The 27,809-nt window shown below is 42.6% G+C and overlaps 2 protein-coding genes across 10 annotated transcripts in view; one reads left to right on the top strand and one right to left on the bottom strand.

The window, feature by feature from the left end:
- The first annotated feature begins 852 nt into the window (after positions 1–852).
- On the top strand, positions 853–26,694 carry SSR1 (signal sequence receptor subunit 1). Of its 3 annotated transcripts, XM_058832497.1 has the most exons (10): positions 853–1,066; positions 3,149–3,267; positions 4,963–5,050; positions 5,230–5,492; positions 5,879–5,955; positions 7,657–7,735; positions 8,492–8,585; positions 10,885–10,948; positions 22,816–22,875; positions 23,196–26,694. In XM_058832497.1, the coding sequence occupies exons 1-10, from the start codon at positions 982–984 to the stop codon at positions 23,218–23,220; spliced, it is 954 nt and encodes a 317-aa protein (XP_058688480.1). In that variant the 5' UTR covers positions 853–981; the 3' UTR covers positions 23,221–26,694. The 3 variants fall into 3 exon arrangements, with proteins under 3 accessions (XP_058688480.1, XP_058688482.1, XP_058688481.1); XM_058832499.1 differs by lacking the exons at positions 22,816–22,875; positions 23,196–26,694 and having other exon boundaries at positions 10,885–12,111; XM_058832498.1 differs by lacking the exons at positions 10,885–10,948; positions 22,816–22,875; positions 23,196–26,694 and adding an exon at positions 9,144–9,238.
- The window catches only part of RREB1 (ras responsive element binding protein 1), a 122,062-nt gene continuing 118,535 nt past the window's right edge, over positions 24,283–27,809 (bottom strand). For 6 of the 7 annotated variants that reach the window (XM_058832489.1, XM_058832491.1, XM_058832490.1 and 3 more), the window contains one exon: positions 24,283–27,611. In XM_058832489.1, coding sequence (XP_058688472.1) covers positions 27,106–27,611 — 506 coding nt within the window. In that variant the 3' untranslated portion in view covers positions 24,283–27,105. The remainder of the gene's footprint in view (positions 27,612–27,809) is intronic. The other variant, XM_058832495.1, reaches the window with a different exon arrangement.

A 27,809-nucleotide genomic window follows, 5' to 3' on the forward strand; every position in this document is an offset into this window, starting at 1 on the left:
TGGGTGCTCAGTGGTATTCCACAGATCAAGCACGCCAACTAGCCAAACTTTTCACAATTTATACATTTTACCAAACACAGGAATTAGTGTTCATTGGCTACAAGTTACATGGTTCTCTTATTAATTAGTATTCTATCTTCTGCTGGTTAATGAGTCTCCCATGCTAATTAATCCGCATGCTCAGTCCGTCTCTGCTTTGGGGTCGGTGGTCCGTGAGTCGGTGGCCGTGATCCCCACCTGCCGGAATTGCCTTTTATCCACTCGGAGCTGATTCAGCACAGTTGCTGGGTTTGTTAAGTTTCATTCTTATCTTGGGAGTTCTGCCAAATGTCCTTGTGGCCTGTAAATTCTGCATTCTTTGTGTCCACTATTATTGCTACATCCTTCTTCCCAGGCTCTGCCTAGGTCTGAGATCACTGTAGCATGTCAAGGCCTAAACCTCAACGAGGCACTTCTACCGACAAGTAACTTGTCCTTCTAACACCTGGACATCACACAGAGCCTGCTCGTTAGCTTCTGTTTCACAGATTACATCTTCAACCTCCACATTTCGCACCGCCACGACGATCGTCCAACTCCAACCCCGGCGCTGCGCAGGACCAAGGATCGCCCGACGCGCCTTGAGCGCCGTCCAAAGGCTCCTGGCACGGGAGGCTCGGTGCTGCGGGACTTCCCCGGGAGCGGAACGCCGGGCCGGGAGCGCAGGCAGCCCCGGCTGCTGGGGACGCACAGGAAGCCCCGGCAGCCCGGGAAGCGCAGGCAGCGCCGCCCCCGCCGGGCGCTCACGTGGCCGCCGCGCCTCCTGCCCGGCCGAGCCACGTCCGCGGGGGCGGAGCGGGGCGGGCTCGGCCCCGGATGGAGCAGCGGGGGGAGGCGGCTCCAGCTGCCGCTCCAGCGCCCGCCGCCATTTAGACATCCCGCCGCAGCGGCCAGAGCCGGGACAGGCTGTACGGGAGGGCTCGGGTCGTCACGGCCGTCGCCATGAGCCGCCTGCCGCAGCTGCTGCTGCTCGCCCTGCTCGTCTTCCCCGCCACGCTGCTGCTCGGGGGCGCCCGCGGCGGCCCAGGTGAGGGCGGGCGAGCGGCCGGCACTGCCGGGCGCGGGGAGCGGGGCTGGTGGGCGTGTGTATGTATGTACGAGTGTGTGGGTGGGTGGGTGGATGCGTGTGGGATCTCCGTGGCGGAGCGGGGCGGGGGAGCCGCTCCCGCCGGGCCTGCGGAAGCTCTGCCGAGAGGCGGCGACGGCGGTGCCGCTCATTCATCGCCCCGGCCGCCCGCGCACGTGGCCGCCGCCGCCGGGGCTCCGGTGCCAGCGGGACCCCGGCCCCGCCCGAGAGCGCCTGGCGGGTGCAGGGCCGCGCTCCGGCCCCTCCGGGCGCAGCGAGCCGCGGCGTCGGGCAGGGCCCTGCGGGAACCGGCCTCGGGCCCGGCCGTGACAGCGGCCCAGGAGAGCCGGAGAGCCCCGGCTGAGGTGGTGGCAGCGGGTTTGCCCTTGTCCCCGCTCGCCCGCGGTGCAGGGTTCCCAGATTCCCTAACAGAGGCGCTGGCTGCCGCCCTGCCTTCCCACCTCGTCTGCCGCCACCCCCCGAGTGTCCTTGGCGACACCGGGAAGCGCTAATCTCTGTTTACGCCGTGGCGTTATCTGATTCACGATCTGGAAATTGCCTCCCTACTACTAAGTTTGGGAAGGCAGGAGAGGTGGGGAAGGCTTCTCCCCCGGCTCCTGCAGTGGGCTGCAGCAGGCGCCGTGTGCGAGTCGCTTCCCAGAGCTCTCCGTTCCCGCTATTGCCACATCATCAGCCCCTCTGACATCCAGGGAAAAGACCGTAAGGGGTCTGAGGGTGTGCTGGGCAGCAGATGGTAAAGGGTGCCTTACAGCCTGTCTGTACGGTGTTCGTTTGTAATTTAAAACCTACACACACACCTTTATTTGTAAGAATTTTTGTAGAAGTTACATTTTTATACACTTTCCAGTTTAAAGCGTCAAATAAAATCACGGTAGTTAAGGCTGAGGTTAAGTATTGCACATTGTCGAGCATAAGTCTTTGAGAGTGCCTTCTAAAGATCCTTGAGAGGAGAGGTTGTGTTTGCTCTTTCTAGCACTGTGACAGTTCTTAAGTCCTTGGGTACACTCGTCCTGCTCAAGGATTTCTGTTTCCCATGAAAATTTTTAAGTATTTCTTTCAAATTTTGTGTTTATAGCAGCTAGGTCTCATTTCAGACATATGTAGATCAGTCATCCATTCATTTCTACGCTTTCATATTCAGAAAATGTTACGTTTATTAAAAAAACCCAAACCTGTAGTTCTGTGTGCATGTTTTAGATCTCAGCCTTGCTTGCACGTGCTCTGAACTGCAAACAGATAGAACTTTGTCCTGTGGCCAGTATTTTTATTAATCGTATTTGCCCAGTCTTTGAATGTATGAGGCTTGGCTCCACGAAAGCAAAGAGGCAGGGGACTATCAGATTGCACTTGTCTTGGAGCCTTATTTTAGGTCACGTTTCTTTTCTGACTGGTGTTGTGGTTCTGTTGGATATATGGCTGTATATGATATTGAGGAGATCAAAGCAAAAAAAGACATTATGTATGTTTCAAAACTTGAGTGAAAATAGGTACCAAGGGAAAAAAAGTAACTTTTTGGGTGCTTTTCAAAGTGTTCTGTTATCAGTGTGCTAATAGCTTGTTAGACTTGCTAGTCTTAGAAGAAACACTACTTAATAAATTAATTTCTTGGCAATAGCAATGCCTTCTTTTCACTTTTGTAATTGCAAAATTAAATTATTCTCATGCATTGTTCAAAAAATTGAACAATAGCTTTGAAGGTACATTGGTTGCCTTCTGCAAATTTAGGCATTGCTGTGTGAATGCTGAACTTTTTGTCATCCAGCTGTAAATTTTTGGTTTTGAACTTAGTGGCAGATAAATGAGTAAGTGAGAAGGTTTTTAGCAAAGGAATAAGGGTGAAAGATCAACACAGACATCATTTGAATAGGAGGATTTTTCAAATGAGGCTTCAAAACACTGTATTGGATAGGTTTTTGAGAAGTTCCTCAAACATTAGTTTGAGAATTGTATTTAAACATAATTTTCTTGTTGATTAACTAGACATTTAAAAGACTTTCTTGTATTTGCATTTTGTTTTGGTAGGCTCAGGTTTGTTAGTTGCAGCTCAAGATGCTACAGAAGATGAGGAAGCTGTGGAAGATACTATAGTTGAAGATGAAGATGATGAAGCTGAAGTGGAAGAAGATGAGCCAACAGACTTGGTAATTGCACATGAGTGTCACTTCAAAAGTATGAATTAAACCAGAAGTGCTTGAAGCTGGATAACTTAGAGTTTTCTTACATTGCTATTTTCAGGTAGCCATTTCCATGTGCCTGATTAAGCTTGTGTTCATTTTGAAGTGTCAGAAAGATTTACCTTTTCTTTCTGAATTACCAGTCAAAAAACCACATGGGACAGCCTGATTTCTGACTATCAAAACTGTTTGCCACAGAAAAAAAAAAACACCAAGTGAGAGAACCACATTCTCATAGAAACCCTCTGTAGTCCTTTCCTACCTGAAACTGCACATCAGTAAGCTGAGAAGAACACCGGGGGATAGAACTACTTCATTCGTGCTTCTTTGATCTTGATTTCTAAGGGACAAAAGTCTTAGTTAAGCTCTGAATGAATTCTGAAACTGTTGTTAAAAAAAAATACAGCTGACTAAATTTGCAGCACAAATTCAAAAAATTACCCAAAAAATCACAAACAGAAAAATTAAATGTTTTACACAGTCTTGTGATCTGCTGATAGCAGTTGAGTGTTAGGCTTGCTAGACACTTAGTGTGCTGGGGTGGTGCAAAATTTTCATGAATTTCTGATGTATGTTAAGGAAGTTTGGGGCATTAGTAGGAGAACACATACATAATGAAAATGCAGATTTGGCAAGTGTTACTTGATTCTATGATATTTTACTGCTGTTGTTAAGTCAGTGAGCTTATGGTTGACCAGCTTTGCTAAGTTGTAAAAGGTATACCATGTCAGTACTGACAGAATATTATTAAATAACCTTTTGGATGTAATTTCATTTTAATAAATAGTCTACGACTCAGGTACAAAACAGGGTGCTTTTTAGGCACTTTCTTTTAATTGTCACTGAAATAAAAGATAGGGTTTTCTGTAGTGTCTTGGAATCAAGATGCTACATAGTCAGCTCTGTCAGTTCTCTGGTTCATGGTATGTGTACGACTGATCCAGTAGAATTTCCATTGCTTCAGGATGTTGTTTAACCACTGAAATCAAATGATCCAACTGACTTGCCAGCACTTAGCTGAGACTGTTCAATACTGGGTGAGCCTTGTTTTTGTCTGGTGGGGACAGTGATGATCCCCTTGTGGAAAGTAAGCCCTTAACGCTTGCATTTGGCAAATTGAAAAGTGAATCATCACAAGGTGAACTTGGAACAAGTGAGTCCACAGACTTATGTAGTTCCAATAGCCTAACCATTTCTAGGCATACGTACCACTTAGCTAATTAAAACTGAATAGAAAGCTGTCATAAACACTCCCTGTAGTGAAAGTAACTAATTTGTTTTATGGCTTTCTTTATTATGGAAATGCTTGTTTTCTAACTAGAAATGGCTTAGATGTGAACACAACATTCAGATTCTATTCTTTTCTTTCCACCTCCAAACAGAAGCCTTGCTGATGCCTTTTGATTCTAAACCCTTCAGTAGAAGTAAACGTAGTTCAGATTAGTCACTGTGTCAAATATAACAAGTAGAAAGATAAGTGCTGAAAGGGATGCTCATCAAATCTGGAGGGAGAACAAACAGTGTGCTAATCCTGCAAGAGCAGGATTTGGTACAAATACTTGCCACTGTTGCATGCCTTGACACATGGGATTGTCATGAACCAAGCGTGGTTTTTGCTTCACTGTTCATTATAGGATTTTTCAAAAAAGTCTCTTGTCTTAGACAGAAGAAAAAGAGGAAGAAGACTTATCAGGAGAACCAAAAGCCTCACCTAGTGCTGATACAACCATCTTATTTGTGAAGGGTGAAGGTAAGAGTCCTCTGCTCATCTGCCATTCTCTTTACTGGTGCTTAGACTACATCAGTGTTTGCCTGAAACAGTGAAGCTCTAAAACTACAGAGTCTGTTCTAGATGCTCTCTGTTTAGAATTGGCTGTGTGTTGTGCATGAGGTTTCTAATGGTTTAATATTTTTTCTTTTGTGTTTCAGACTTTCCAGCTAACAACATTGTAAAATTTTTGGTGGGCTTCACCAATAAGGGTACAGAGGATTTCATTGTTGAGTCTCTTGATGCTTCTTTCCGATACCCTCAAGACTACCAGTTTTACATCCAGAACTTCACAGCTCTCTCTCTGAACACAGTAGTTCCACCACAGAGACAGGCCACATTTGAATACTCCTTCATCCCTGCTGAGCCTATGGGTGGTCGTCCTTTTGGTCTGGTTATCAATCTCAACTACAGAGATGCAAATGTAAGCCTGATGCTCTAATTCATTTGAATCTTTCTAGTTCCTCTGGAGGTGTTCGGAAGGAACTACTTAGTCAAGTACCTCTCCAGAAAGTGAATGCCTCTATAGTGTTTAAGCAAATCAGTAGATACATAAGCATAGCAAGTGACTGCCTGCATGCACTTGAAGTTGTATCAGCAGTGGAAGCTTGAGTGCCTTAGAACTGTAGTGGGCAGCAAAACATTTGTGCTTTTATGTGTTGAGTGAAATTAGCACAACTTAAAACCTTAAAAAGTCTTGTGCTGGAGTTGCTGCTTTCTAGAATTTCTCCAAGAACACAGAGAAAGGTAAATGTTTGTGTATGTGTTGAAGAAACGAATTTAAAATGGTACATGCATACTTTGTTCTAGGGCAACGTTTTTCAAGATGCTGTCTTCAATCAAACTGTTACAATTATTGAAAAAGAAGATGGGCTGGATGGAGAAACGTAAGGAGACTGGAGATCCAGGTTTAGTTGGTGCATTGGTAGAACAGATTATTGGTGGTGCCAGTGAAAATAGTTCTTTTATTGTCATTTATTGAATTCTAGGTGTGCTGTGTTTTGTTTATAACGCAGCAGCATTTCACAGACTGAAAATACAAACTTTTCCCAAAATGAAGATCTCTGTTACTGGTGGGGGTCTTCAGGACTGGTACTGTGTCAATGAGAAGTTTACAGATGTATTTTAGCTCAGAGGGCTTAAGCCTGGAATAGGACCTGATGTTATACAGCTGCATAGCAATTAAAAGCTGTTATGCTTTTGTTATGCTACTGTGCATTTTCCTAAGAATTAAAAGATGCAGAGAGTCCATAATACCAGTCTGTGGTTCCTGCTGTCAGGACTGGAATAGCTTTCTTCTGGAACACTGTAGTGTAATCTAAGATTACATAAACTAAAAGATGTATTAGGAGTACCAAAGCGAAGATTGTATTTGGAGCAGCAAAGAATGACAAGAGTTCCTCTAACCTCTGTCTGTAGTAGGTATCTTTCAGGAGTGATTTTTTTTCAGGGACTTAGGTAGATCTGACACACCGAATATCTTCCAAGCATATGCTGTGCTAAAATGCTTTTGAGTATTGTAGCACTGGAATGGAATTTTACATGAAGCTGTGCGTTAAAAAAATTAATCTTCAGAAATACTTGTAGACAATGCTGAATATGTGACTTGTCCTGCCACAGGTAGAAACTGCCTGTTAAGCAAGCTTCCTTTTAAAAAAGGTCATCCAAAATAAATAGCTGTTGTATTAATTTGTATTTCTCAAATACAATGGTTTATGAAAGAACGGTTGGTCATGTGAAAATGTGTGATACTCTGAAAAAGGAGCTCTCAAAACAATTCAGATACTAGAATCAGTTTGTGTGAGTATCTTGTGAACAGATAATTGCCCTATAACAGGTTCAATTAAGTGTCTTCAGTTTACCTCCATAATTTCCTTTATCATAAGTGAGAACTCAGATGTTCAGTTTGGAATAAGTTCTTCACCCATAAATTCCTCAATACCCAAATTAATTTTAGCTATAATTTAAGTTTACCTCTTGCTAAGTAGCAACAGATACTTCAGATAAAATTCTTCAAAACAAACCAGAATGCATGGATTCAAAAAATTGATTTTGTAGGCAGAATTCTAACTCTGGAACACAGAGCAAGGTAAGCAAGGTCTTTCAAAGCTCTGTTGCATATTAATAGTGTTCTAGAAGTACTTGCTTTGCAATAGCATGCTAAAAGCTTGTAAGAGATTTTTAAGTGTTTTATAAATGATTAAAGCTGTCACAGACCTAAATATTGCCTGAGACACAATGTCTTGAAACTTTGTGATAGTGCAAAAGAATTTGTGAAGTTACTAAATTTCAATGTTTATTTATTACAACATTTTTCTAATTTATACAGCATTTTTCAAATGTTCTGTTGTTCAGAATTAAACTTATAATTACAATTTCTAAAATCCAAGTCAGAATAATTACGTGATAGTTGTTAGAAATTTAGTTTCAGATTCCTTCCTATTTTCCCCACTTGCCCCCTACAGAAGCTCTTGGGAAAGATTAAGTGAACGTGTGGCAAAAGTTAAGCTTAATTTCTATGCCTCGTCATAAACTGTCTTCAAAACTTGATGTTTTCAGTTAATGGTTTCTTAAACCGTTTTTTAAAGGATCTTCATGTACATGTTCCTCGCTGGACTTGGTCTGCTGGTCATTGTTGGCCTACACCAGTTACTAGAGTCTAGGAAGGTGGGTAGCATGTTTGTCTGTGTACTTGTTAATACGAGGTCTTTCTGATGTGAAAAGAAAGCAATTCAGTGACTGCTTCTGGCATACGATGATAAAGGTAGAAGATTTATTTTTAGAACCTTAGGGGTTACTGGGGAAACTAGAGCATTCTTAAAAAATGTTCCTAGTGGAAGATACTCTGGTTGCTGAGCTCATGCCCTTTGCATCTGCCCCTTGGCTCCACGCTGAAGTGGTTGAGTTGGAATAGCTTCCAATCACTGGATGTCTGTGTCTACTGATTCAGCACTTACTGGGTAGATTTTCCCCATGCTCTCTATTTCTGCCTGGTAGTTTAATCCAGGTCAGACTTCAGGGAAAAACAGCTGTCAGTCCTTTACTTAGTTCTTAGCAAAGCTTTGCCATAATGCTGACTATTTTGCAGTCACATGTGAGAATATTGTGTTAACCTGAGAAAGCAAAATAAAATTTATCATCACAAAGTTATCATCAGCAAAAGGTATAATGAATTTGCCCAGCTGTGTGTGAAATCTTGGTGACTTTATGTGGAATAAGTGTTGTAAGGTGTTAGAAGTGGTGATACAAAGCTTAGGGGAATAAATTGCTAATGGGAAAGACAGCTCTCTGCATTAACTAACCTTAAGTTTGCTCCTTACTGAAATAGTTGTAATTCACTAAATGTAGGATTTTTAGTAATTTCTAATACTTGTGCTGTCCAAGTCTTACTTAAAAGAAAAATCTTTCTTCTTTCTTTTTCAGAGGAAAAGACCGGTACAAAAAGTAGAGATGGGAACATCAAATCAGAACGATGTTGATATGAGCTGGATTCCCCAAGAAACTTTGAATCAAATAAGTAAGTGGTCTGCCTTTCACAAACTAGACCATAACAAACTTAACTTGACCAACTAATTGAAACTGAATAAGCAGCTGATACCAATTTCTTAGAACAGCATATATCTTCTAAGGAATAATAAATTCTCAGGCACTGTGCTTAAGGATTAGGTTGTTACTTTAGCAGCGTATTCCTTGTAGAACAAACTTCATTGGTTGATAAAATAATGGCTTTTGATGACTTTTACGATTTGTTCTGTAGAATATTTTTCAACATTGTAAGATCTCTACCCAAAATCTGGATTGCAAAGCTGGTTTAAATAGGACAAAGTAGCTGTCATCTCAGAGTTTCTGTAAGTCGTTTGGAAGTTAACCTATAGACCAAAGTCTTAAATAAGCATCATAAGTGTGTTTTAACTAAAGCCCACATGAATACTTGTTATTGATATCCTTCACAAATCCGAAAGTTCTACTTGCTACCTGAAATGCCAACACTAAACCAAATACCTGTTTTCTTTAGGCTGTGGATATTTCTAACTTCTCTTACTCTTTCTTCTCTTTTGCTTTCCCATGGCTTCAGTGCAGAGTAGAAGAGGTGAGGCAGACTCTTGTGAGCTGCAGAGTGAAAAGTACTTAATGTGTTGTCCATGTACTAATTAGGCATGGATAGAAGTACAGCTTCCTGCATGCTGTGACTGGTGATGTAGCATGAGCAGTGAAAGATGCAGAACAGATGCATGCAATGGCATGCATTTTATATCCTTCTAAATGTATGTTTTCATGCATTTTGTGGATATATTTCTGGTTATATTGTAGAAACATAATTTCAGTAGAATATTGCTGAAGTATTGTTGTCTTTTTTCACAGTTCCCAGAATTCTTTTCTTAAGAGGCAGATGTTTATCTTGCCTTCCCCACATACCTTGGTTTATCAGGCTGATAAACTCCTGTCCTCAGCAGCAGTTACTGGTGTGGGGTGAGAAAGCCTCAATGAAGTGCAGTGAATCCTACATGAGATGCAAAGAGTTGAAAAACCCTTTGCAGGAGCCACCCTTATTTGGCAAAGACTGCTGTTTTGATCAAATAAGCATATTCTGAGCTTCATTTGGTGTGGAAGGGCTAGAGGCCTCAGCTGTGATATGAAGTTGTGCCAGGAGTTGATGACTTCATGCTTTTTAAAATTCCTTTACCCTTTTTAAGAGTACTTACACAACATATGTATAAAGGCTAGTGCTTTACTTGGGAAGATAAAAGCTTTCCTGTACACTTTCTTCTGTGAGACACTAGAATAGTATAAAATCCCAACACAGGAATTTGAAAAGCCTCAATCTAGCAAAAAACCATGAAGGTCAAATACTACTTTTTGCTAAAGAGTAAGCTGACTTTAAAAGGGTTCAAATTCTGGTAATGTTTAGGCCCTGACACCATCCTTTTCTTAAGCCAAATAGGTATTCATATGTTAATACTTGAAGTTTAGGGAAAACTAATGGTTAAGTTGTTCTTAATTGTGGTTTTTTCAGCTCCAGATCCGTTTGCTAGAACTGTTTAAAATACATGACCTTCAAGATCTTGACTTTTTTATTATTGACACTTCATACTGTACTGATTGGTCTGTAAGGACATGACGGCTGCTCCTTGTTTTTGCACATACTCTAAACAGGGAAGTTATTGGAGATCACTTAGCAATCACTTCAGCATTACATGCAAAGTATTGAAGCTTCTCTGCAGTAATCATAGACCCATAGAATGGTTTGGTTTGGTTTGGAAGGGGCCTTAAAAATCATGCAGTCAAGTGTGGATGCATCCTGGAAAAGTGCAGTTTTCCACAACAAAGACACTTTTCTTCTGCTGTTAGTTGTATGAGTGTGGAAATATTACATGCAAGACATGGCTGTCTAAACAGGCTGTCTTTTCAAGCATGTAAACTCAAGGCAATGGTCATCAAAATAATTCATTTAAATTTCTAAAAGTGTAATGTACTGAACATGAAAATTTTCTAAGCAGCAGAGCCCACATTTTCACATAGGGATGGCATAGAGTTTTGGGGTTGGGTTTTTTTGCATTGTAGTAACTGACAAATAGAACAAACCTTACCCTGTTGTTGCATGTTACAGAGTGGAAACTTATTTTTTTGGTACCTTCTATTTAGGGTGCTGGTAGTTAAAAAGCCTTAACAAGTTGTTTGAATTGGCTTTTCTGTGGTGATGCATTGCACTAGAAGGGCAGCTTGTCTTGTGTTTGGAAGGAGAAAAATACATGCTCATGTAACAATTGCAATTGATGCAACTATCTTTTTTTCTTTTTTCTTTCTTTTTAATCTAGATAAAGCTTCACCGAGGAGGTTGCCCTACAAGAGGGCACAGAAGAGACCAGTGGGCTCTGATGAGTAATGTTAACTAGTGCAACAGTTGAACCTTTACTAATTCTGCCTGTTTGGTTTTTTTGGATTGGAGTAGTGCAGAGAACCCATATCACCATAAGGAAAATCCTGCTAAACATTTGGACTGAACAGATTAACTGAATGGTGTTAATATTACTGAAAATGCACTTCTCTTTGAATTTATTTTTTTTTTCCTAATTGTTGGGGGTCGGTAGCCATTAAGATTTGTGCCTGCGTGTGTAAGCGGTTGGTCTTAACAGAAACATGTTACCTGAAATGTGCCTTTAGAGTTCTTTGTAATGCTGGCTTGTCATCTGTACATTGTCATTGAAGGATTTTTCTCCTCTCCCTAATCTGAATGTCTGGTGACTTTAATCTGTCTTGATTGTATCATATCTGTATCAGAACCTGAACACATTGTTCTTATTCAGTAAGTAACCTTACTCTTTACAAGGTGCGCACACTGAAGTTTGTGTGTGTGGTCCTGTCTCAGTGGCCAGGCACTGATCATCTCAACTTCTGCATAGTTTTCATTCTAAAGGCACAATTGGGTATAGCTGCTTGTAGTGGTAGATATTTTGCTGCTGTTTTGATCTGGGCAGTGGCCTAAAAATATGAACTTAGCTGCATAGATGTTAGGAAGACTCTTGCACAGCAGCAGAACTTGTGAAGCATGGAATTTGTGTGCTGAATTGGTATTACTACATAAATTTCTTTTTTATACCCAATTTGTTAAATGGTTAGTTATTGAATTGTGCCAGCATCTTAGGTATTCAGATTATAGTGGTAGTTCTGCAATGTTTACTCAAGAAACTGTTGAATAAGCCAGAACAACTTTTTAGTGAGTTCTTGGTTCTCTCTCCTAAGAACTAGAATGTCATATGTATCAAAATGCCAGTTTATTTTTTTTAAAGCTTTACAAGGATTTGCTGTACACACTTGAAACTGAATATGAAAAACTGTTGGCTTCAAATAATTCTTTTTATTGGCAAACTATTTAATTCAGTTATAATTAATTTACAGTTTTTGAATCTGAGACATCTTTACACTGGTCAGTACATTGATCTGAGTTTTTTTTCACTTTGTCTTTCTTAACTAGTAACATGGATGCATATTCATCACTAGCTGCATGTTGGTTCAGTAGTCAAGCAGAAAAGCTGTATGCAAAATCAAAACAAGATTTTCTTTTGTGGCTTACATGATTACCAGGTACTGAGGTATTGATCCACATCCACTGTGTTCAGGAATTAACTGACAGACTTAAGAGCCAATATGCAGAACATGAGTTTGCTTGGGCAAAGTTTGAACTGTTTGCATCTCCACTGCCTCTCTTTCTATGTCTGAATGCTATCTGAAAGCTTGTTGAGTTCAGGAAGAGGCATAGATTTGAGGCTTCTGTTGTCTTCCTCCATTTCCTGATCCCCACCTGTGAAAATGCCCTTTTAGTTCCACACTTGGTCTGCAGGGACTGAACTTCTGAGCCAATGAATGCTGAGCAATCCTTCCACAGTGTGTTTGAAGCATCTGGGCTCTGAAACTACCTGTGCTGGGACTATTTTGTTACCCATCTTGCCAGAATGAACTGTGAAGATGTTCTTGACTCTTACTGCTATGGAAGAGATGTTTTATTCAACTTCCTGACAATACAGCTAGCCCAGGCAGAATATTTTTTGCAGTTAGTGTTGCTTAGTTGTCATTCAGATCACTTAGGAAACAGTTGAGTGCTGCCCTCATAAGGGGTATCTCCACTGAAATTGTGTGGAACAGCTTTATTTGCCTTTAGTGATATAATCTGACTGGTTCTGTGGTAGATTAGCAGGCTTGTGTTCCAGCTTGCATTGATTCAACAGAGTGTTTATGGATTAAACGCTTCCTATGCTGAAGACCCATAGTGATTGCAGCACCTGATGCACTGAGCTTGGAAAGTTCCCTCTCTTGGATTATGTCTCTAACCTGGCATTGAGAGGGGCTTTTTTCACATTCTTGTAACAGGTCATCTTGAACTGTATAATCTTAATTCTTCCCAAGATTTTAAGGTACTCTTTGAGGGGGTGGTGATGATACAGTGGTACGCCAGGAAAAAAGTCAAATTTTAGTTTTATTTGTACAAATCAGAAGTATTTGAAGGCTGAGCTCTCTTCTTTGCACTCAGCCACTGACTTCCAACTGCTTAAGTTCTAAGCATGAAAGAGGAGTGAAGGCAGCTTGCACTGGAACAAGCAGTGAGAAAGTCCAGGTATAGCAAGGCTGTCTTTCTGATAATACAACTTGGCATTCACTGTAGATGGTTCATAGTGACTTTTATAGCCAGAAGCAGTTCATAAGAGCAGGGGCCAGTAGACCACTGCTGCTCGTGATGAATGTCATAAGATTTTTTAATTACTTGTTTCTCATTAATTTGCTGTAGTTGAAATTCAGCAGTAACATTCCAGCATGCAGTGGTAACTGAACATTGGCATCTCTAGTATTATTTCTAGTGAATAAGCCAATCTATTACACTCATTTTTTTTTTTAAATTGGGGACATGTGTTGTTGTCTTATCCTGTTGGTTAGAAGCTATCATTTTGGTACTTGAATTTTCTACTCAGTTTTTAAACAGGGATAGCTTAGTGTCACAGGTATGTTGCTGGATGTCATTATTATTATTATCAGCTGAGTAGGGTGTAGTTTTGCTACTTAAAGATGAGGCTGCAGCAATTCTGCCTATGCCACCCATTTCCATTTGGCAGCTCAAGCATCTGTAAAATCCTGCATTCTTACCAGTTATCAGCCAGCTTACTGCACTGCCACACAGCTGCTCCTGGGGGGTTCTGAGAAGAGTGACAACTGTGAAAGAAGCTGTGGGCTAGGGTTTCTTTATTAGTAAAAGATGTTGAAATGGTTTTGGAGAGCAAGTGAACTATGGGCTTAGAGTGAATTCCTTTCTCAAAGCTCCTTAACTTACTCAAAAAATTATGAAGACCCAACAATTCTACACTTGGGGTAGGAAAACCAGCTTTGGAGTTGACTTCTACAGAGACAGCAAAGCATTAATTTAGGCTACCCTTGAACTGCATGTGATACCTGTAGCCCTCTATGCTGTCTGTTTTCTGGCAGTAGTTCATTTTTTTTCCCAGTATTCCTCAGAGAAAGAGGAGTGGCTGCTGTCAGACTGAAGGATTGAAGTTCATTCTCCACATACAAAATTAAGTTGTAGGCTGTGGAGCAAGATGGAACGGACTAGAGATGGCAGTGCTTCTGCTTGTTCTGAAACATTTATGCTGAACGTCTTCCTTAGCTTGGAAAAGGTGTAATCCAAAGTATCATTTACTGGTTATTCGTATGATGCATGGTGCTAAACAAAATGTTTTAGATGAGAGCTCTGAGTCCAGGGAAGTCAAATACTAAAGTAGGCTGTTGTCCTGTTTTTCAGTGTGCTTGGTGTACTGAGCAGTAGAGAGTCTGTTCTGTTTTCTTCTCCAAGGGAAGGGCAGTACCTACCTCATAGGAGTGACATAAGGGCTGTTTAACGAGTGTTTTGAGGTTATTTGAGACTTGCACAATACACTTCCATGGAGATAGTAAGACACAGCACTAGTGTAGATGGTTGGCAACTGTACACATAGATCCATACTGTACTAATTTAATCCCCTCACTGACCAGAATTTAGCAGCTTTACACTTTGACATTTCTAAAATACGCAGAGGAGTTGCAGTTAACATACAGAGGAAAACAAAGCCAGAAAGATCTCTTAGTTTGTGAAAAAGTTTATAGGTGGGCTAAGTAACATTCTCCTGACATTTTTCCATTTATCTCTAAATTTTCCTAGGGATCTTTTCTAATCAGTTGATACAGATGATTGTTTATGTAGCTACAATCAACAGTCAACTTAAGAATGACTGATTGTTTTGGATTATTTTCAGGTGATGTACTGCAACTGAAGTGTTAAATTATCATTTAATTTCTTACCTGCTGACTTGCATTTATAAATGAGATCAGATCTCTTGAAAACAGCTGCAGGTTTTTTGTAAAGTATACTTGATTTTTTTTCTTAGCATTGTGTAGCTTTTTTTTTTAAAATAAAGCATGAGTATGGCACCAAGAAAAGGCCTTTTCCTTGATAAGCAAATGGTAGTAGCAAATATCCAAAGTGTGAAAACATGACATTCTTAAAAATCTGCTTTTCTACATGTGTAATTGGAATAGAATAATATTGAGCAAGTACTCTGTGATGTTTTGGACAATGGATTAATAATTAAGATTAGAATTCTTTTAAGGGAGGGCCCAGTAAATTCCTGAATCCTGATGGGTTAAAAGTGACCCATAATACCCTACATTTCTAGAAGGAATAACCTGTTGTTAAACCATAGGCAGTGTAAAAAGGATCTGTTAAGATGCTTAAAGGTTGCTGAAGCACAAGGCCAAATGCTTACAGTTTTTACGTGCATGCTGTTGTGTGACCAAGCAAACACTCACATTCCATGCAGTAATTCCAAAAATAGCAGTTCCAGCAGGTGTTCTGCATCCAAACAGAAGAAGGTAAGACTTGTTGGGGGAAGAAAAGCCGACAAAAAAGGCTTAAAAATAAAGGATGCTGGGACCCCTGTATTGGTCAACTATATCTGTGGGTAAAAGTGGGAAAAATTAAAAGCAGATGTGTTGATGTATGTTTAGGTCCCAGAACACATAAAAATGACTCTTGAATTTGAAGCCTGCCTCATCTTTCATTGAAAATATCAAGATAGATAGCTTGCAATAACTGGCTTAGAAAGAACAGATACCAAGACCAAGATGAAGTCTTAAGAATCTGTCTGGCTGTCTTTTCTGTCCCCTAGTGTAAATAGTCTTGACTATAAATGCTATAATGTTATATTAACTAAGATGCAGTAAAATTTCAGCATTACAACATGCCAGCCCCTTAACTGGTGAGGTAAAGCTGAAATTTAACCTGCCTTTCCTCATCACTCTCAATCTGTTTAGCCTATGTGGAAATCACAAACTGAGTTTTCCCTGTGCCACTTAAGTTCACATAATGAACCTGTCACTTGAGAGCTCTCTCTTTCACACAGCAAAGAGAACACTTGGAGTTGATGCACTTGGTCTCACAATGGTCTGAACAGGTTTTCAAGAGGACCCCACAGTCTATGTTCTAGTAAAGGAGGTTCAGTCCTGCCCTGCAGGGCCTGGATGGAGCTACACCATGTATTTTCCCTAGTGGTGACGCTGCAGTGGTGGAGCACGTGTGATTTAAGAGCATTAATACCAGAGATAAAATACAGTGCTAGGTTCACTAGATGGAAATTATTACAGCCAGCAGTTCCCAGATCTGCCAGCTGAGGGATCTCCCAAGCCTGTGACAACTGCTTCTCATAACACAAGCACAAAGAGAGCTTTAGCCTCTTCTCAAAGAGCAGCATCTAAAGGGAGGGGTCACAGCAACTGTGTCTGGCCTTTCTAAACCATTCTGTGCTGTATCTTGGCCACTGAAGTAAGTCTGAGCACTGCACTTTTCTGTGCTGTTCAGCAAGTAATTGACAAATGTGAGGCTTGAACTCAGAAAAGCTGTAAATGTTGGTGTCTAGTATTTGATACCAAAAAAATCAGGGCTGTGGCCACCTACAGGGTCAGCTGAAAGAATTGCAGAGGTAGAGCTTACGGTGACACACTTACTCTGCCACCTGGTGTTTGGCCCCACAGCCAGTTTTCCTTAGAAGTTAAATTAAATTGGATCTTTTAACCCCATGTGCACCTTGACCACATTCAGACAGAGGGTGATTCAGCTTGCCTGGAAAAGCTGAATGGGAACCTAAGAGCCCAGACTGTTCAGAACACTGAAGGAACTCCCTTGGCAGAGCCTGGATCCACAGCCCTGCAGAAGGAAGGAGGGGACAGGACCTTGCCCTGAGGGTGGACTTGATTCCAGCCTCCGCATGCAAGTTTTCCACCCATAATATTTCAAGAGTGAAAGAAAAATATGAACAAACACCCTGTTTTATTCAGGAGGAGTCTGCACAGCAAGGAGGGCAGTTAAAATACCCTGTTGCAGGTTTCCATTGGAAAGGAAAAGCTAGAATTTAAATAGCATCTGATGACTGTTGAGCACGGTATGGCAAACATTGCCACCAAAATAACAGGTTATATTTAGAAGCAAGTCCAAATACCCTGAAACACTTGATTTGGAAGTGTGTCATATTTTCCTTAGTATTTAACCAAGTATTTAAGTTCTTGGTTAATGCTTGGTTGTTTATAATAGTGGTTCATTCATAGAGCATGGAATTACTTCTCACAGCTGGAAATTACATTTTGCTCAACTAATCCTAACTTGTTGCTGTTATAAAACAAGTTGGAAATCAGGAAGCACATTTTGCTGTTAGGCACCATAGGAAAGAAAAAAATGAAGCAGGATTTAGTTTATAATCTAGAAAATACACTACTCAGGGACCATCCCAAACATTGTAGTAGCCTGGCAGATTGCAGTTTTGCAGCATTCCATTACCACCACCCCAACTAAAGGTGCACCAAGGGTGAAGTACGAGGCATCAGTCACAGTCATGCAGCCAGAACAATGACTCAGTAGTTTTTCTTTGGGCTCATGCAGGACAAGACATTCCCTCAAAGTCCACCTGAGGCTGAACTCCTGCTCCCATGCAAAGCATCTCGCCAGGTGTCATTTACTGTTCCTTCAGTGAGCTGCAGCACTCCTTGTGGTTACTCCTTTCCTTTCCCTGGCAACACCCAGGGACCATCACCCTGTTCCCTTTCTGCTGAATTTACAGAATTTAATGGAGCCAGATGTGACTTAGGCACTGCAGTGGGAATAAGTACAGGCCACCGAGGACCTTCTGACAAACTGCAAAACATCGGCTGCAGCTCAGTAAAACACTGCCTGAAGGAACGGGTAGAGAAGCTGCTATCACATTGAATTAAGTATTGTTCAAGTTAAGCACCTTAATTTTTAAGCAGGTGTTTTGCAGCTGCTAAAGAGACTCTTACAGTTCAGAAAAAGTTAAAAACTGCCAAAGAGGTAACTTTGGTATTTCACAAAAAGTAATAACCAAATGCATTAAAGGCAGCATGTGGCTCTGCATCCTGTTCCAAAATATATTGCCATGGGGTGCCCAGGTTGCTCACTCCTCCAGATCCCTCCGTCTCTCTCCTACAGCCCTGGCTCATTTTCTAGCGAGTGCTGGGTCCTGGGTAGCTGTGCTAGGCAGCCTCAGTGGTTTCAACTTCAAAATACTGACAGAGAGTGATATAGACAAGATGAAAGATCAGACTCACTGTGTTGTGGTGCAGACTTCACCGACTGCCGTGTGTATGCAGCCAAGTTGATACTTCAATTTTCTCTGGCTGTGGAGTATTGTGGACCTGATGCATGTAACCTTGGAGGCTGTAAAGCTTCAGTCAGACAGGCACCTTGAAGGCAGCAGCTTAGATGGTGTTAAATGTCCTGCCACCAAAAAGGGACTTTTCTGGCCAAGTGTGCAAATCCAGGAGTGCTGGATCCCATTCAGCAGCAGTGCATGCAGCAGGACATGGGAGGACATGTGCTGCCTCCTCCCCAGCTGCTGCCTGGCAGCCCCATGCATCTAGCAGGGCTCTGCTTTGGTAGAATTAAACAATGACAAAGGCTACAGCCTCTGTTTACAGCCAGGTTCAGCCCATCACTTTCCCCTTCCCAAGCATGGGTCATGGGGTAAAGCTTGAGTTGCAAAAACTTGGGAGGAATAGTGGTCAAAGCAAGCCTGCATCTCACAGCTAGCACTGCCATCACCCCAAGTAAAGTACAAATACTTCTTTTGGGTGCCGATTCCCTGGAAGTCAGATGCTGCTCACTGAAAACAACAAACTTAGGCTGTCATTCTCTGCAGGACCAGCTAACAGGAGATGGGAGGAAAGACTAATGCACCAATTGCTTTTCTTACCCAAACACAACTCCATGTTTGAGGGCAGGGCCCATGGTCCTGTGTGCACATGTTCACAGGAGCATTTATTTCTGCTGTTCCTCATACCCCCATACTCGGGTCAGGTCCTGTCATGGAGTCACCAGCCCCTCTGGCAGACATCCTGTCCCAACCTTGGCACATTTTTACGAGCAGCAGGGCTGTGCCCCACGTGTGGTTACAGGCTAAAAATTACTGACGGAAAGTCAGCCCACAGCAGCGCTGGCCTTCACCACATTAACCTCTGCCTCTGAGATTGTTAAAACTGATCAGGCCTCTCATCATTAAAAGCTTTTCTCCAGCAGATTTCTCTTATTTACAGCCTCCCATTAACTGATGTTCGTAAACTGCTTCACAACCTTCTGCTGAAAGGCTCTAGAGAAGTTCAAGTGCTTTCACAACAGCATATTCCAAACACCCATCCTCCAGAGTTTCCTCATACACTCCTGGCAGTTTTCCCTGCCAAACAACAGACAGATCTGGCACAGGAGAAGTAAACAAGCACTGCAAAGGAGAAAGCTATTTTCAGTTCCTACTAGTTAGAGGATTGCTACAACATTTTCTACTGCATTACGCAGTGAGGTTGGGTGAGCCAGAGAAGTCTTCTCACTTGTTACTGTTTAATATATGAAAAACTCCTGCTTCATTTTTGTGAGGATTTTTTTTTTTATTCTGAGAGGGGTCTTGAGAAATGAAAGTAGATGATACTAGATTTTTTGAAAAGTCTCAACAATGCTTCTCAACTCCATTTAGTTTCACTTCTACAGGGTGATTTCAGACACATCTTGAAATTAAGACATCAGTCCCTTTCCTGGCAGTACTCTGGAGGTTTACATCTCCCCCAGAGAGTTCAGTCAAGCATGTTATCTCTCAGGCAGCCCATTAACACTGGCACGTGTGTGCAGGTTACGTGTCACTTACCTGAGGTGGCACTTGCATACAACAATAGCAAGGTAGATACTCCTGTATCTTCTGGGCATCTGTTCTGTGAGTGACCTGCCAGCAGTCTGTGTCTTCACTGCTGCCTTTGAGCAGGCCAACTGCCCCTCAGCCTCTCCACCCATTTTCTCCCAGGTACTAATCTACTCCTTTTTTTAAAAAAATACTACTGGGAAAACAGCCTCATAAACATCTCTTTTACAATACAGAACTTGATGTTGCTTACAAACAACTTTTCTCTTGCCCACTGCCCAACCTTCACACCTCCCCTTGCTTTACATGGGCCTCTCTGCCCAGGTGAAGCCACTGATGAGGCCTGGCAGCCCACAGGGATGGTGCTCTTGCAGCTTCTATACCTTTTGTAGTGGTGCAGCTGGTGACAAATCCTAGAAACACCAAATAATTCTGTCCCAGAGCACTCCTCCCTGTGCTATTCTCCCCCTGCCCTTTCCTTTCCCCCTCAGTCCTCTAATAGTTCCCAAGAAATACATGCACACTACTGACAACTGAGTCCCTAACTTGTCATAGGGCCAAGGGCACACACCATCTGTGTCTGACACCAACTCATGCTGTGGGAGAAACACCTTGGGCTTACTTGGCATAAATCATCCTTTCAGGACTGGTGAGAAGAGTTTAAATCACCTAAACATACATTCCCTGAAACTGCATTGCAAAAGCAGAGTCCTCAGCTGAGGGGACAAGGAAGGACACCATAGAGGCTGTGTTGGAAAAGGCCAAGAGGTCTGAATTTGCTGAGTGCAAGACCCTGCACCTGCAGGAGACACTTTAGGCTCTGGCAGGGACTCCATGAACAAACCACTCTTCCTGTTAATGTTCTTACTTCAAAACCAGAGGAACAGGCTGTGACCATACATACCCTCAGCAGAGCTGTTGGCTCAGGAACCCCAGCTGTGCTGTACCTCCTGTCATTCTAGGTTTGTTTCCAGTTTTTCTAATCCTGTGATCCAGCATGGCACTAATTGCCCAAGACTAGGGAAATCCTCTGATCCGCCAGCAAATCTGCAGGTACCAGCAGTCACCAGTTTCTAGACAGGGACAACAATATGTTCCTGGATGTTTGTTTCTCCTGTTCCCTGAGTGTGCAGATGAGGACGTGGAGCAAGGAGGGCAGCTCTAGTGTGGGGCTGGTGGCCAAACCCAGGAACCCCAGAGCACACTCAGGACTCCAGGGATCACCGTAGTGATGTGCTTCCAACCTGCAGAGAACACACAGCCAGGTGACCAATCATGCCCCGAGCTCAGACACCACCCAACGTAGGATGCAGATATGCATGTACATCATGCCAGCCCCTTAACAGCTACACCTTTCCTCATACACACTCTTCCCCCTTCCCAACCTCACTCAGACCATTTGTCATGGAACATTCAGCTCATTCTTGACATGGAGAAGGCTTTCAAAATTTAAGCCTATTCCTTTATTTCCGAACAGATCAGAGCCCAAATCCCAGCATCCCCCTCACTGCTCCTCTGGCTGTTGCAGTGTGGGTGCAGCCTCCCCCCTGCACAGTGATTACTGCCAAGGAAGGGGATGGAAGGGGGAAAGTAATTCAACACAGCTCCTCCTCGGCTGGAGGGCTCAGCTGACCCACGACATCTGAAGATGCTGGTGTCTTGTACGGGTTTTATTCACTCCCCTCCCTGATGCTGGCTACTCCAGTACTCGTTTTTGGGAAGTGCTGGCATAGCCTCTTTTTCCAGAGTCCAGCAATTAAGAGATGTTCGAATTGAACAATCCAACGCATTTCTCCATCTTTTTTTTTTGCATTGTCAGAGTGGGTGATGAAAATGGTCCCTCTCTGACATACAGAAAGTGCTGGTTATTCTGTGCTGGGGTCTTGAGTCTCCATTTTGCAGATAATCCTGAACTTCAGGGTTTCCAAAAGTAACATTTTCAATCCCCTCATAACTACAGAAATACTGAAAGAAAATGGCATGTATGATTCCCCAAACTGGAGACATGTGAAGAAGGAAAGGTTTCAAGTAAACTTTTGCCCCTTGCTGCCTTTGCTAGTTGAATTGTGACTCATTTTATTTGAGAAAGGCTTTTTCCAACAGGAAAGGCCAAAACACTGTTAAATGTCAACAGCAAATCATTTCTCATTGCACTCACTTTCTGAAGATCTTGGTGTAGGTGTACAGCCCTCCCATCTCACAAATGATGGCTACTTTGAGACAGCTGCATAATGAGCAGCAAGTAACTTTATTCCTTTTTCTTTACTTGTTTGCATTTCAGTAGCAGCAAAAATGGGAGACACTCCAACCAGGCTCCACTTTCTGCGTTGGGGCAACCAGTTTTCATCCACTGCTATCTCCTGCCCTTCCCCACAGCTTTACACTCCACACTTCTAGAAAAAACCTTTTTCCTGGTGCCCCTTGCTACCAAGGCATCCCTATGGTGGCATAGCACTCGGGTCTTCCCCAAACTTTAATGCTCTGGGAGAGCATGGGGCCTCCTTGCCTGAAGCACTGCTGTGAGAGATCCACAGCAGTGCCCCACAGAGGGACTGAGCCACTCTGCCTGTCCATGTCAGGAATTAAGCTCAGCTTCACCCTTGCCAAGGTAGGGAAAAAAGCTTTAGGGAACGAGGCGAGGAAGCAGCAAGTGGGAGGAGGCACACAGAGACACCACCACCACCTCCCCACCTCTCTGCTAACCTGGTGTTTCAGACCAGCTCCAGCTACTTCTGCCATGGGTGTTAGTATGAGAAGGAGTGGAGGCAGGAAGAGGGAAAGGGAAATGCCAGCAAGGAGAGAAGTTCAGCTGGCCTGCAGGGTGTTACCCTGTCCAAGGCCAGAAGAGCAGAGGAATTCCCAAATCAGCAATAAAGGTCTCAAACTGAGGTAGAAGGAGAAAAGGACTGGGCACAGCAATTACATCCTTCCATGGCCAAGAACCAAATGCTTTCTAAGTAATTTGTTTTCTAAGTTATTAGTCACCATCACTTCCTAGCCACATAAACTCATCCCATTTGGTTTTACACCTCCTGACAGGTCCCTGGGCCACTTGGATGCAAGTTTCCCATCAGTCTCACGAGAGGAGAGGCGATTCAGGTCAGTGGGTGGGAGGGAAAATGATTTTCTGCAGGTTTCCTTCCTCAGAAATGATGTTCCCACCCCATGAGCTCACCCAGAGAGCCTTCAGAGCCCCACTTCATCAGATATCCTTGGTTTGGGGTTGAGCTGGCTGGCTGACTGCTTGTTTTAACCTGTCCCTCTCTGGGGGTGAGGGACCAAGGTCTCCTCAGCAGACAAAGTGCTGTGAGGAATTTTGACCTCCATCAGGAAGGTGCAGAAGGCTTGAGGGAGGAAAGCAGCAGCAGTTCACCCCCAAGTCTGTCTCTCATTCTGAACCTGGTTCACTTCTTTGCCAGAAAGCACCACCGCAGCAGGACTTAGATGTGGAAGATGTGGATGCTTCAGCTTCACTGCAATTCCCTGGCCTCCAGAGCTGGATACACAACTCACGTGATTCTTTGGCTCCCCGTCCTGTGAAAAGGGTTTTATTTATAGGAAGGCATATAAAATGCAGCTAGCTAAAGCAGCTCTGACAATCTAAAACAAAGGATTTGTCTCTTTTTTTGACACATGTGCATGGCTTTTGAATACATCCTGCCGAGTTTGCTGCCATAAACATTTATGCGAGAAGAAAACTATGGAAGCAGAAACCTACTTAATTTATAAAAGAGGTGACTGGTACACTATATGCTGGGAGGATGCTCACCTATGTGACCACAGGGCTACCATTAATTAAAAAAGAGAATCCTGACCCTGTCTATTCAGGAAAATCAGCACTTTTCTGCTGTCTTCAGTTGCTGCGTTGAGGAGCTGCACTGGGAGACAAGCAGTGTTTCAAAGGGGCCTGGCTAGCAGAAAACGCTGGTCAAAATGAACATGAGTTTTCAGAGTGCTGCAGTCAATCTCCAGCTCAAACCCAGATCAACTGAAGGAAGAGAAAGAGTGATCCATTGGCACAGATAAACTCCAGCTTGCACATCGTCCTCCAGCAGAGCCAAATCTAAGAACAAGTCACCACAAACCCACAAGAAGAGCCATGCCCATTTAGTAACCTATAATTTTTAAATATAACATTTTATTGCTTAGATGGTTTGATACAGAACAAGTTTTACTTTTTATTTTGAATTTGGAAGTACTGTACAACTGAAAAAAAAGAGGAATAAAAGTACCAAAACAATGTGTGATTCTCTGTTCATGTGGCATAAACCAGTCTTGTACACAATTCGTAGCAGCAGTTTAAGTTCCCTTTAGAAAAATATGAATTCTACACATTACTGTTTCCTGCATGGGATGAAATCACTAGGATTAAACTTCCTTCGTGGAGAGAGAAGAGAAAGGAGACACGCAGAGAGGAAAGAGAAGATGAATCATTCTGAAAATGGAATCAGACTGTCACATAGCCCCCTAAAGTTATTTCACAACAGCCTCAAACAAGGTTCTCTCTTTTTTTTTTCTTTTTCCTTTATTTTATTTTGCGCTTTCACAGTCAAGTGCTTAATGTAGTGATTGAATTATCTCCATGTTAAGTCCATTGCAACTCAGGCAAAAGAATTTTAGAAGATTTTTTTTGTTTTCTTTTTGTTTTCTTTTTGTTTTTTTGTTTTTTGTAAAAGCCCTGAGAGAGGAAAAAAAATAAAAAGATTCAAACGAAAATCGTATAGAGACAAATTAGCTGAACATGCAAACTAAAGCCTAAGATTCACCCATAGTTTAAACACATTATAAATTTCACAGTTTAATATTGGGGGAGGAAGGGAAACAAAAAAAACCCCAACAACAGCAACAGTTCTCAGTCAAACTCAACTAATAAAAATGTCAATAAAATGTGGCAAGACCTTATACTCTACTAGGATATAGATAAAGGCTAAATAAAGCTTTAAATCAATAGTGATTATTGCTAGCAGATGTCCCGGCAGGCTGCTGGGAATTAATTACTTGCTACATTGTTCTGCAGCATATAGTTTAGTAATGGCTTCTCCCCCACAGTATTGCGCAGTTTAGTGTGGAGAGTTGCAAAAAAAAAACAAAAACAAAAACAAAACAAAACAAAACAACAACCCCAAAATAAACAAACAAAAAAATTACAAAAACCAAAAAATACCCAAAATAATAATAATAATAATTATTATTATAATTATAATAGTAATAACAATTTAAGGGATGCGTGAACTGGTTTTAATTAAGTAGAATGCACCTGGGTAGAGTTTCAAATGAATCATTGGTTGTGATTGATTTATCTATATCTGGCATTAGCTTCGTTTCTGAACTGGTTCAAACATCCCTATTTAAAAATTAAAAAAAACCCAACAAAACACAAAAAAATAGAAATCACATATACCTCAACCATTTTTTCTTATTCTATTTGCAAGAATATTACTCAAGAACGTTTCTCTTCCTTTGAATTCTGGACAGTGAGATTTCAGTCTCCAGAAATTTTTCCGAGAATTTTTAATATATAGATATATATAGATATATATTATATAATATAGACTGGGTCCGAGGCCCACTTCCTCCATGTCTGGTGAGAGCAGGAAAAGCGATTCTGCGGTGGGAAGAAGGGAGGGTCACAGTGCGGGCTGGGCTGGGGGGCTGCAGTGGTGGAACAGCACAGTGAGGCTCCGGCAATGCTATTATGGCTCTGTCTGTCCCAGAGGTCATGACTGAAGGACAATTAACAAACAACAATAACGACAACGAGGACAAGGACAACAAAAATGCTGGGCACTCCTAAAAATGCGCAGCTACAGTAGGATACATTTCGTTTAACCCCTTCAATACTGGTGGCTGGAGCATCACCTGTTGCCGGCAACAGGAGCCATACGGAGAAATTCCAGCTGCCAGCATTAAAGGGGTTAAATTACTGATATGAAATTTAGACACACACCTCAAGTCTTCAAGCATCAACCCCAAAATCTCAGGAAGAATTTATTTTTTTTTTTTTTTTGTTTTCTTTTTTTTTTTTTAAATTTATTTTATTTATTTTTAACATGTCGTATATCTGTAGTTTTATTACCAGTAGTATTTTCTTGCTCTTAGAACACGACAGAAGCAAGAGGAGGGTAAGGCTCGCATTTCTCTCTTGCTTTCCACTGGAAGACGGAATAACTTTGCTCTGTGAGTGAGGCAGGCTGTCACCGACGTGACGGCAGCGAGGTCACTGCGGCACTCGCGGTGCCTCTCTCACGCAGCCGGGGCCACGCGCTGTCGCCCACAGCCACGTGCCCCCGCACGGGGACGATACCTCGCTGGCCTCCGCGGGACGCTCCGGTCGGAGGAAGGGGTTCATGTAAAGTACAGTAGAAGAGCTGCAACAACAGGAGGAGGAGCTGGTGAAAGCGACGAGTCAAGAACACTCCGAGACGGGATCCAAGCTGCTCTACGCATCTCCGTGGGCAAATATTGCCCATTGGCTTCTGCTGACTGCAGAGACAAGCGAACTGATGGATTTATAAAATAATAATAAAATAATAATAATAATAATAATATACTGAAGCAAATCAAACATATGTAACAGCGGGTGCATTAATTCCCATAGGTTACGTTGCTATGTAACTCTTCTCTGTATACACGCTCAGTCCGTGACGGCCAGAAAAAACCCCTAGGATTCAGAAGACCACTTCTAATGCTGAAAAGTGGAAACAAGCATGAGGTTGAAATTCATTTGTGTTTCCTGCTTTTGGCTTGAACCACTTTGAACACCTTCAACTGCCACGTTGTTCAGGCCTGGAACAGGTTTAATGCTCCACCATGTGGCAAATGCAAGAACATCTACTGAGAAAAAAAAAACAATAAATCAATGTCTCCTCTGCATCTCCTCTGACTATTCCATATGAAATTCACATCATTTTTCTTCCAGTTATTGGCTATGGTATCCAAGGGCCTCCCACCCCCACTGCCCCTTTTCCAGCTCAGAGAACAAAACACAGCGACTATCACAGATATACAAGAACAAGCTCACGCACACCAATACAAAAGGTAACATTAATGCTTAAATGAAAAAGGGTCCTCTCCAAATAATTCTTTAAAATATTAAAATCATTTTTGAAAAAATCTATAATACCAAAAGATCTAATAAAGTAGTAAGGCACTCAAATCAGTATATACTGTAGTCTCTTGCATTATTATACTGAAAGGCATATGGCACCACATCGAGTCTGCCATACTCTCCCTGGTAGCTGTAAGGTCGCTCTTCCAAAACCGGACTCCAGAAACCTTGCTCTGCTGGCTTCAGTTTGCCTGCTGAGATGGGTACAACCTCCTAGCAAGTCATTCCACCCCCAAGAGCTGAGGCGCGCTGTCTGCAGAGGCCAGGATGTGATTCATGGGAGATGGCGCGTTGTGCATCTCCAGCAAGTCTTGGATGAAACCTGAGGGCCTCTCATGCTCGGAGCTGCCCCGTGGTTCCTGGTCTTTTGCCGTCTGTTTCTGCGCGCTCTTGGTGGGCTCGGCGAGGCAGGCGCTGCTCCTCTCCTCTCCGCAGGGGGAGTCCATGACCATGCCGGCCAGGGGCTCGTTCCGGCTCCCCACGAAGGACGAGTGGCTACCGACGCCCCCCACGGAGTCGCACTCACTTTCGGAGATGGGGTTGGCGCCGCTGTGGCTGGACTCATTCTCACTGTCTTCTCCACACCTCGACTGCGTCTCCTCCTTGTCGCTCTCCTTCCCGTGGTTTCGGGCATTTTTGACTTTCTGGTGGATGCGCTGGTGACGGACCAGGCTGTGCTTCAGAGTAAAGGTCCGTTCGCAGGTTTGACACTTGTAAGGTCTCTCACCTGGAAGAGAATTACAACACAAAGTCAGCTGTGAGGTCACACACGTACCTCCCTCGTTTCAAGCAATGTAAAACACTATGCACTTTGGAAATTCAGTACCCACATCGAACATCACATTTATGCAGATGTTTTACTTCTGTACTAGAAAACTAGCTGATGGAGTGCAAGCAGGAATACAGGTAAATGCCTACAGCACAA

This window comes from Poecile atricapillus, chromosome 2 (assembly GCF_030490865.1).
Source record: "Poecile atricapillus isolate bPoeAtr1 chromosome 2, bPoeAtr1.hap1, whole genome shotgun sequence".
Lineage (NCBI taxonomy): Eukaryota > Metazoa > Chordata > Aves > Passeriformes > Paridae > Poecile > Poecile atricapillus.

What these genes read in the sequence shown, in the direction of transcription:
- SSR1 (XM_058832497.1), top strand. Translation starts at nt 982, where the DNA reads ATGAGCCGCCTGCCGCAGCTGCTGCTGCTCGCCCTGCTCGTCTTCCCC. An exon ending in AAGATGAGCCAACAGACTTG is followed by an intron (nt 3,268 to 4,962) that starts GTAATTGCACAT and finishes CTCTTGTCTTAG; the next exon opens with ACAGAAGAAAAAGAGGAAGA. An exon ending in AGTTACTAGAGTCTAGGAAG is followed by an intron (nt 7,736 to 8,491) that starts GTGGGTAGCATG and finishes TTTCTTTTTCAG; the next exon opens with AGGAAAAGACCGGTACAAAA.